This window comes from Ixodes scapularis, unplaced genomic scaffold (genome assembly GCF_016920785.2).
Source record: "Ixodes scapularis isolate PalLabHiFi unplaced genomic scaffold, ASM1692078v2 PGA_scaffold4__175_contigs__length_147842914, whole genome shotgun sequence".
Lineage (NCBI taxonomy): Eukaryota > Metazoa > Arthropoda > Arachnida > Ixodida > Ixodidae > Ixodes > Ixodes scapularis.
Genome location: NW_024609879.1, coordinates 44,609,330 through 44,620,281, shown reverse-complemented (window position 1 = coordinate 44,620,281; position 10,952 = coordinate 44,609,330). Strand labels below are relative to the sequence as shown.

At 41.2% G+C, this 10,952-nt stretch overlaps 1 protein-coding gene across 1 annotated transcript in view; it reads right to left on the bottom strand.

Moving 5' to 3' along the window:
- Positions 1 to 2,744: 2,744 nt before the first annotated feature.
- LOC8029195 (putative fatty acyl-CoA reductase CG5065) overlaps positions 2,745 to 10,952 on the bottom strand; it is a 32,047-nt gene continuing 23,839 nt past the window's right edge. The window contains exons 5-6 of the mRNA XM_042293555.1: positions 10,589 to 10,661; positions 2,745 to 2,855 (exon numbers count right to left, since the gene is read on the bottom strand). Coding sequence (XP_042149489.1) covers positions 2,745 to 2,855; positions 10,589 to 10,661 — 184 coding nt within the window. The remainder of the gene's footprint in view (positions 2,856 to 10,588; positions 10,662 to 10,952) is intronic.

Here is a 10,952-nt window from a genome sequence, read left to right as displayed (position 1 = left end):
TTAAAGGTAACAATAATTAGGTCTCTCCAACCGCTTTTTTTACGTAGTAAACAAGTATTTGAGACTCCCGAGTGTGCGCAGAGTTTAACACATTAAAGGTGTAAGAAAGATCATTATAAAATTGACGGAAAGACTATGAGTTCTAGATGTCGTCAGACACCTAAAACCCGATGATAATGCAATTAAAAGTAAATGTGCAAGCGAGCTGGACACGAATGATGAAAATAATCTCCAGAGAAGGGGAACAAGAGGGGCAAAGGTCAAACTCAAATCTCCAAACACAGCTAAGTGACTGGTGCGCCACCGAAGAATTCGTCTTTTCCTGGTATCCAACCGGGACCAGGCGTTTTGTTGGTGCTAGAATGGCGGCAGCCTGTCGAACACCCGCACATTGTTTGTTGTTAATCTGGTGGCAGATGATATAACCCGCTTGCTCTATTGACGTGTTTACTCCTGGTTATCTCAGTAGGATGAGTACTCCACTAGAAATGGAGATATCCCTGGTTCGATAGCAGGACCAGGCGGATTTTTTGGGGTCGCGCAACTCTCACCTAGATGTGTTTGGAGATTTGTGTCTTTCGTTTGTCCTAAGAAGCTTGGCTTCGGGCTAGTTTGTTTTTTAGAGCGCAGCTCTTAGGCGCCCGTTTCCGGCTTGAGCGGCGTCACCGTCGGCTTTGCAGTCACCGTCGCTGTCGCTGTCGGCGTAACCGCGAGGTCACGTGACCCCCAAGGTCACCCGAAGGTCACGCGACCCCCAGAGGTCATTCCAAGGTCATGCGACCCCTAGAGGTCACATCACCCCCAGGTCACGTGACCCCCAGAGGTCACGTGATCCCCCAAGGTCACGTGACATCCTCCCCGAGGTCACGTGACAACCCCCCCCCCCCGAGGTAAAGTGACCCCCTCCCCTCCGAGGTCAGGTGACACTCCGGAGCTTATTCAAGAATGAGGGGAGGAAGAGAAGGAGGAGGAGGGGTCTACCCTTCCCTCTTCCTCCTCAAGAGCTGCGCTCCGATTCGGCGTTACAGTGAGTTGTAAACGGCTTTCACTTTTTTTCATTATTTTTTTTTTTATTCTGCGCTGCTAAAGTTTACAATCTCGGACGAAGAAGGACGACTCACACACGAAAGGAGAAAGGTCCTTTGTCCCCCTGTTCCCCTTCCCCAGGGATTATTTTCGTCCATCTAAAATGCCTTGTCAACCGATTAAAATTAGCATAATATTAATCATTTTGAAATGCACCGGGAATGGCTCTCTCCACGAAGCGGACACAATGGAAGGCCGGACGATGACCAAAGGAAGGCCCCTGCCGTGTTGTGCGACGATCGACTCAGCCAGACTCTTAGTGAAGACATAGGTGTTGGGTTTGGCACCGAGCAGCTCCGGTGTCCGTTTCTGAAGATCGACCTCGCTCATTGTTCTTCATGGTTATATTTCACATGCGAGCAAAAAGAAAAAAATTGGAGAGATTGTTTTATTCCTCCCAGACTAGTTTGTATGGCTTAGAAAACCAACCACAATTCACGGTAGACACAGCAAAATTAACACTCTCAAAAATGCTGCGTTTGTAAAGAATCGCGAAGGTCTACTCTCCAGATGCTATGGGACACTCCTTCTAAGTTGCGGTAGAAGAGCCTTTGTCAATAAAATAATTTGAAGGCGCTGTGCTTGCACACACCGTACACATTCCTTTTTTCTTCAATGAAAATGTCACACCTACTGCGAGGCTCAGTATCTCCCATAAACCTCATCTAATATATACATTATATTTATTGACACCTGCAGCTATTGGCGAAAAGACAGTATGACTTGAGATAAAAACATATATACAATGTAGAAAACTTTGTTCAGAACTAAAGACAAATATTTATTGACTTCTTCACAAGCTTTCAAAAGTGTCAGCTTTACAACACTGTCAAGTCGACACGTCAAACGTATGATTATTTTTAAACATTTAAAAAGAATGTTTGGTATCATTTCTGGTATTAATCGCGTATTCGCTAAACACATACAAATGCCAGAATAATAATGCTTGTCGATTTTACATGAGATCTGGCAAAGACTACTAGGAGGCACCCTGTCTTAAAAAGGCTCATTTATTTTCCTTTCTGCTTTATAAAATAAATATATTTTAGTGCTCGTTAGATTAGTTACTATAATAAGGAAAATTACACATGCTGAATTTAGAAATATAAATAGCCTTATTATTTACGAGCTAATAACGTCCGATCCTTAAGAGCTAGATTTACAAAGTGACAACAAGATGATAAATGCGCCAAGTGTTCAAACTAGTAGTTCTGTATACTATTTAAAGCAATGCTTTTTTTAAATTCGATTGACACTTTTATACGTGATCTTTCACTTTTCAGCAATGTTCATGTTGCAAGCTTAATTCATTCGATTGAACATAAAATTTAACGGTACGCTGTTATTTAAGGATAATATGTAGACAATATAGTATTCAGCATACATTACAGTTTTAAACATTCAAATTGTGAATATTATTTACAGATATGACATACTGCAGAAGCCTACAGAAAATCTTAATTGAGAATTACATATACTGTTTTAGGTTCATCTATAAAATGCATGTGATTCGACTAAAATACAATGTTTCCAATGAATGAAAAATAATAAAACTGACATTACCATCTGGTATAATATCAAGAGCATGATGTAGCCCCAATTTGCAAGCATCAGGCTCACCATGACTGATGTAGGGGATACAAATAGATAGGAGTGCCTTACTTTGTTAGCGAAATGATGTGATCCGGCTCTACCGTTGGTGAGTATATTCGCTCCTCCAAAATCTTGTCATCGGAGTTGACGTATGCTGTCGAGACATGAACAAAGGCCTAAAAAAAAAAATAGTAACGTGAGCACACCACCAGTTGTGGTTCGATCAGCAAGTTCGATGCGTACTCAATCGAAATTAGTTCACGGTCACAAATGAGACTGAACATTCACTAATCTTTCATAGCCCATTGCTTCGAAAATATAGATACAAATACTTTTTACGCCGTCTCGGGTACGTCAAGTAGGAGGTGTCATCCACTGAAACGCGATCGTAATCACGCCGCTTACGTCTGCTTGGGGTAGTTCGTGTTGTGAGGCTGTAGCTGTACTGTGCCCAGGAGGAGTATAAACGCCATGGGTTACCCCTTCGCCCATTTTAGTCCTCTTACCACCTTTCTTCTGTGTTATTTCGCGGTTTGCACGAAACCGAAAAAAAAAGACATAAAGTTTCCGTCCTGTCTACTACTTTGTTTCATTTGCGGATTTTTATTTCTACCGCATGTGCCCTCGCGTCTATTTTTGTCTTACTACAAGCTACCTTGAACTCGCATTTGCCTTTCTGTCCAGAATTGTGAATTGATAAACTTACTTTTAGGTATAACACTGCTTTTTGAATACGTGGTATTTCGCTATTTCGATTGAGTATATTCTGATGTGTTTGTTCCTTCAGTTGTTTTCTTTCATTTACTTTGCAATGTGCAAGGATGGTGGAGACTCGCAGCCAAATATTGTGTTTTCCTTCTGCGCCCCCCCCCCCCTTTTCTCGTGACTGCGTAATTCAAAATAAATTATCATAATTATTATGAGACGCCGCGTGCGTAGCGCGGTCAGTGGCGCACGTGTTTACCACCCTGATATGCGCGGGCCACCATCCCTGGTATATTGGACTCTCTATCTTAATCTTTATTTGCCCTGCTTCAAATTTGGAGCTCAATCTCTTAAGCTAGTAAGGTACGTTGATGGCTTATTTGTTTCATCTTAGTTCAGCATACAAAAATAACACAAAAAGGAAGGGGCACTAAGCAAACGTGACAAGTGGTATTATGTTTATTTTCTGTCCCAGCCTTTTTTTGCGTTATTTGAATGGGAAAGCATTTACTGTCCCGTGGAGAGATCCAACGTCATCAGCTTTGAAACCATGGCAAACGTTGGCCAAACAGCAATTAATATACCGCTTTCCAAGTGAAGCCGATTTCTGATGAATTATGCTCTCATTGACTGGCTTGCGTCATCAGGGAACGAGGCTCCCATTAAATCTTAAGCAACGTAATTAAAATAAAAAAAAAAATCACCAGAGACGCTCTTTTCATGGCGGTGGAGCTTACGCAGCGGCGCGGCCGCCGGTAAGAGAAGAGAGCGGCGGCGCCAGAGCGAGAGCCCGCCCGGGCTCTGGCTCTGGGCTGGCCACACGGCTGAGCTCAGCGCAGCGCAGCCACCTCAAGAAAGCGAGCGCTCGGCCGTCCTTCGACGACACGTGGCCGTCCACGCCACTACGCCGCGTACGAACTAAGGGAGTGGAAGAACGCCATTCATGCGTTCACATTCTCAACTCATAAGAAGTGCTTAGGTGTCCTCAGACCTTTTATGTTTATATAATCTCTTAAGCCGCCATTTGTTCCGGTCTACAGTCACCCTGAACGTGGAGGCTGTATACAAGGAGCTCTAGGCCACTGTATGTGTCCACTACCACACCGAAGCTCAATCTTGCTATCACGCTGACATCCGTGCCACCGACGCAAGCTATAGCAGTTTGTTTTAAAACCCGTTTGATATATTATATCCGTAGTCTTACCAGCTTACTATTGCATTGTTATCTGCAATTCGAGAAATTATTAAAATGTTTTGCTACCTTGCTCTGTGCAAATAGAACGTCTAATAATGAAGTCACATATATTACTAGGTATATAGTGTATTTTTCAGTATTTAGACAAAGTTTAAAAAGAAGCAATGAAAGCTAAACTAATGTTTCTGTGTTGGTTAAGTATGCGGCCGGGGGTGCACAATATAAGAGAACAATCGTAAGGATAAGGCGGTTATTGAAGTAAAACCTGTTATTTGATATTCTAATTATTAAATATGAATATGTGAATCCAATAAGAAACTAGTTGAGCCTCATAAAAAATATATTAAGTAAACTTTGCAAAGATTTGGAGCGTATCGCAAGCTCCGTGGTACGCTAAGTGCTAAATTTACCACTCCTGCAACCGGTGCCAGGCTTGGGGTGCAAAAACGCGCCCACAGAGTGTTTCAGTTTTTTTCCAATTTTTGTTTACGTCAGCCTCGCACCTGTTGCTCCAGTTTTGAGCATTACCGCGCCTCCGAGAGGCCCAAAAGTTTTATATATTCAACATATGGTTTGATTTATGATGACAGTCAGCGAGGTTTACATGAAAGCCCTATTGAAAATACACCCTTTTGCCCTGATGTGTTATAAGAACCTCTCAGCGCTCCAGACCCCTTTAGCCTATCAGAGCCTTCAGCCCAAACCCCCTTAGCGCATCAACCCTTTAGACGCCCAAATGACTGTGAAACATAAACGAAAAATGCTGTTTAAAACGTTATTGTAAATTTCAAGTTTGAGTTTTACATGCGTGTTCTAACCTAAAAAGACGATAAAAACCAACGTTTGCTCAAACCCGGACGCAAGCAGCTGTAGACGAAAGCGATCATATCAAATATGGACAACCGAGATCTTTGCCACAAAAATATATTTGAAAGTAGTCTTTGAAAGTGCTACAATAAGACCAAGCTGACAGGATCGTGACTCCTGCGTTCGCCTCCCAACGCCCACTCAGCCGGCGCCTCGTCAATTCTCCAGATGGGGCGGTCGCCCCCGATCATCTCCTTGGTGACCGTGCAGCTAGGCAGTGACAAATCGGCCTATGAGCCCACAGCGGCGATTGCCTCTGTTTCGTTTTTAAGCTGCATTGCCTACACAAACACAAAGACCTCTCCACAATTTCCAAAACTCGTCGTGTCCGCGCGATTCAAAAATGGCTAAGCGGGTTCCCCGACGCATATATCGTGAAGGGTCACGTGATCTCTACCACAAACCCGTTAAAATAATTTTGATGGGTGGTGTGGTTTCACGAATAAGATTTGAACAGACCCCACAGGCCTCTCAAAAAGCTATGACGGGCGTCTTACACCATTTAGGAATTCATAAAGGGTACGCCAGGCTCCTTAGAAAACCATGACGGAAAACTCAAATACATCAAACATCTTCGATGGCTACGTGACAACATTTAAAAAACCCTAGTGGGCTCCTAGACGGATTTTCAATAGCGAGCATAAGTTTATTTTCCGCAATTAAATATGTAACTAACACATTTCGCTTCTACCTCACTTACCGATATAAAATGGTCTATGGTCGTCTAGATCCAATCCTATGGGTAGCTGTCGCCGTTTACGGCCCTGTGTAGTTGACCATACAATCCTATAGAACCAGCTATAGCTAGCGATTTCAAAATTTCTGGCACTTAGACTAAAAACTAGTAACCATAACATTTCGTTTAAGCAGCTATAAACGTTTGAATTTATCGAAAGCTATATACACCGTGCAAGAGATATAGGGGCTCTACAAAAGGCGCCCATAGCGCCATTAGCGGTGGAGCCGGCGTTCGACAGAGACGTGCTCAACAGACGGCGGTGCGTTTCGCGTGCGAGGTTGTGGCGGCGGAAGCGTGCACGGAGGAAAATTTTGTTCTTTGAGCTGATACGCTTGAGTGAGGTTACATGAGGGCTGGGGAAGACCTAAAATTGTAATCTTGCTTCTTATATATCCAATGATGTATAAGAAGCTTCTTAGAAATCTCAGGAAATAATCTTTTTATATCTTCTCTCTATCGCACTGCGTGCTGGCGTCCGACGAGAAACCTTCCCGGCTTCTGGAAGGTGCAACAATTGCACTTTTTCTAAAAATCAACGATTAATTTTTATCCTGAAATGAATCTACCACAAATTCATTGAGTCGAAGGTGAAGAATAAAAGTCAAGATGCTTTCAATCGTGATTCAAGCCGTACCAAATCACTGATCAGTTTACACAAAAACATGTGTTTCCAAAAATCATTTCCAGCGAAACTAATACCACAACTAAGTTTTATTATTGTTTGCCTACAATTCGATGCCACCCACGTAAATTTATTGTTTTAATAAAAAAACACGAAGTAAATGAAAATGTATAGCACTTGAACACGAGCAAAATGTGATGCTCTTCTCTGCTAATCGGAGGAGTGAGCTCATTTCTTTTTGTCTTCCACGTCCACGTAGCATCTGATGTAAGCGTATCAGAATGCGAAAAAGAAAAAGGAAACGTTGTATGCGTGCGGTCGCACGCACACACATCGACGATGGGTGTGACCGAGAGAGAAAGTCAAGTACATCTTATTTTACAAATAAGGTTTATCTTAGAATGGTGAGTATAGCATATGCGTTCTGTCTTACACAAGCTTGCCTGCCTTTTCCTGAAATTATGCCACCATCTTGAGCACTTCAAAAACCAAGAGAAAAGGTTACTGTCGTTAAACAACTCGCGAACTGCGCTCGAGTTCAAAGGTCAGCATTTTACGTCATTGGACATATATTTGTTTCATTCTTTTCACTTTTGGTGCGGCTAAGAGACCTTTAATAATTTGTTTGGAACCGCCCTTTGAAGAAATGGCACATTGACACGGTGCGCACGGAACTGATTGAAAACAATTTCGCGGAAAGGAGCGCATTTTTCGGCATTTTTATTATACTCAATGTTCTTATTTTTGTTCTGGCGAAGTATTACAGCAAATAAAGGTTTCTCAATAACCAACCGAATGAAGCTCTTGTTGTTCAAGTATGACTTTTTTACATAAAAAATTAGTTCTGGAATATTCTCCACTTTACGATATAATTAAATGTTTTATGAATCTTAATTTGACACTGTTTTTAGCGATTTTTTAGATTGAAGAATTGATTTCGCGTGCTCAATAAGACTAGTGAAAAACTAATGAGTTTTTAGTTCAACTAATTTGGTATATATATACAGGGTGTTTCACAAAAGATAAAGAAATTCGATATCGCAAAAACTACGCGTTATAAAAAAAAAAAGTTTGTGCCGTTTTGGTCCTGGACCAGGGGCCCATTTAAGAAAATTATTAAAGTCCTGGATAATTAGATTGTTATTTATATTTGCGTAATGATTGTGTTTAAGAGCATGTTTTCAATTAGGAAACTGCTGAGCATCATGGAAAAACACTAAATCAACAAATTGCAGAAAGATAGAACGCACGCGCAGCATTTTTCTGATTTCTGAAAATCCGCACAAATTCGACGGGTTTTTAAGTTTTGGTTTCCGATCGGAGCGCATCTCGGCCCCGATGGCACCGCACCCCGTGGAGAAATAGTGCAGCCAATCTCTGCTCCGCTGTCCTCGTGCAACACAGGAGAGGTTGGTTGCACCATTTCTCCACGGGGCGCGGTGCCGTCGGGACAGAGTGCGCTCCAATTGCAAACCGAAACTTAACAACCCGTCGAATTCGTGCGGTTTGTCAGAAAACCATAAAATGCTGCGGGTGCCTTCTGAACGAAAGACCATTCCGTGACGTCATGAACTTTGCACGCAGATTTTAAAATCGATCTCACGCCATTAATATTGATTTTTTTTTCGCGTGAAAATTTCTTTTTTGACACGTATGTCCCAATCAAACTATTAAAAAAATTCAGTCGCCCTTTAAGTACGTTTGAGATCTTTTGATTTTGTTTCGTACTGAAGTACAATATCGGCGCTTATAATTAGTAAGATGCGCAGTGACAACAAATAAGTTGCTTCAGATTTCATATGGAGGTGGTAAATAGGGAAAATATTAGGCAGCTCTAGCACTGAGGTAAGGAGAACCACAGAAGGAGCTGTAGTATACCCTATAGCAGCCCACACAGAATGCAATAAACGGGCAAGGAGACCACAGGAAAAGCTGTAAGCAGCTATAGCAGAATGTGTAAAGAGAGGTATCAGACGAGCTGTATGATAAACGATAGCAGACCACACAGATAATAATAGGCGGCTAAGGAAACCATACCAAATACCATAGGCGGCTATTTCACGCTGGCCAGAAAGACCCATGGAGCAAACCATAAATCTGTATAGCAGAAAGTGCAACAAGCTAAACATGGCTGACGAAACCAAAGGAAGAGCTTTAGGCAGTCACAAAACACTGGGTAAATATGAACATAATGTAAGCCTTAGACATTTATATAGAAGACCATCCAGGAAGCTATGGATGACCTAGGAAACCACTTGAAAAACCATAGGCAGCTATATCACGCTGGCTAAAAAGAACCATATCGTAAGCCATAGAAATTCCTATAACAGAAATTAAAGGTAGTTATAAATGGCTTAAGAAAGCATAAAAGGAACCATAGCCGGCTATAGCATGATGGCTCAAAACGCCCGTAGGGTAAGCAATCGAAATATCTGTAGCATGTGATACATAAAGCAATAGATGTTTAATGAAACCATAGGAAAAACCATAGGCAGCTATAGCACGACGGTTGAAGAGACGCATAGCGTTAGGCGTATAAATCTCCACAGCAGACCATATCGCGGTCTAGGTGGATAAAGATACCGTAAAAAATGCTACAGGCGGCTATAGCATTCTGGCCAAAGATACCCAAAGTGTAAGCTATAGGATTCAGTATAGCAGATCATGCAAGAAGTTATAAATAACTGAAAAAAATACTATAGGAAAAGATAGTCATATATATCTCCTACGCTAAGGTTAGCCATAGATAAAGCCATAAAAATCTCTATAACAAATCATACACGGAGCTAGAGATGGCTAAAGAAACTAAAAGAACATCCATAATCGGCTACAAAAAAATGTTGGTTAAAGAGATATACATAGTAAGCAATAAACATCTTTATAGAAGACAACACAAAGGGCTATAGAGGGCTAAAATAACACAGGGAAAAATATAGGCAGCAATCGCACGGTGGCTAAAGAGAGCATTAGAGGAAACCACACAAAGCTATAGGTATAGAATGCTGCAGCTAACACATTTTAGTCCCTAGAGAAAGATAAAAGCACAAATGGGGGGAGATCATATAAAATTATAAAGACAGCCATAAAAGTCACCATGGATAACTGGGCCATTTGTTTTAGCCGGCCATACAAAAGATTGTATATAGCCGGCAATAAAAAAACATTCCTCCAACGCGATGATTATTCCCTCTATTATGTTTCCTTGGCCGCATAACTCAACATCACCGACCGAATTAGTGTAGTTTCGCACCGTTCTTTAAAACAGATCACTTCAGCCTAAAATTACGCTCAAGATATGACTGTTTCACAAAATGAGGTCCGTATTACTTGAAGTATAGTTGTTATGACCACAAAATAATAAAAAGAGTAACTATGTCCGTCAGATCTAATTTGAAACGTTTAAACGATTTAGAGTGGCTCGCACTTTGTTTATTCATAATATAATGCAAGTTACAAATTGATAATACAGCACACACAAAGAGATGAGAAATATAGGCAGTAAATTATACTTGCATATATCGTGCTGTATGAGCAACGTCTAAACATAAACCAAAAGGCCTGCATCATCTTTTTGATGCAATTTACACTTTTGTCAATTTAGCTGTCTTGCGCTAGTATGTGGTACTATACAAATAGGTACATTATTCAGCTCTATTGCGTCGTCGATTGGTCGTGTTTAAAAAGCAGAGGTTAGGGCACTACTCAGATTTCCAGTATATATTTCTCTGCATAAAATGCTGCACTAATATATTTCTCTACATAAAGTACACACTCCACTCACCTTCATCCCTTTGGTGCTATGGCAAAGGTCCAGCACTCTTTTTGTGCCTTCCATGTTTATCTTCACAGCGTTTCTGAAAACAGTATACTCTCATGAGAAGTAAACAAGCATTTAATGAATGAAGAACTTCGTTACATAATTACCTACACCTTTGAAAAGCCCGATAATTGTAGCTGGAGAAGTATGCAAACAATAATGCATTTCATGTCACCAACATGAAACACTGGAGTCGTTAGCCTTTTTTCGCCAACTCGTATATGCTTAGAAAGACGATTACCAAAAATACGCAACAGAATCAGGGCGAAAAATAGCGCAGTCGTTTACGGTATTTGTTATTTATTGAAATAAAAGTATAAATATAAGT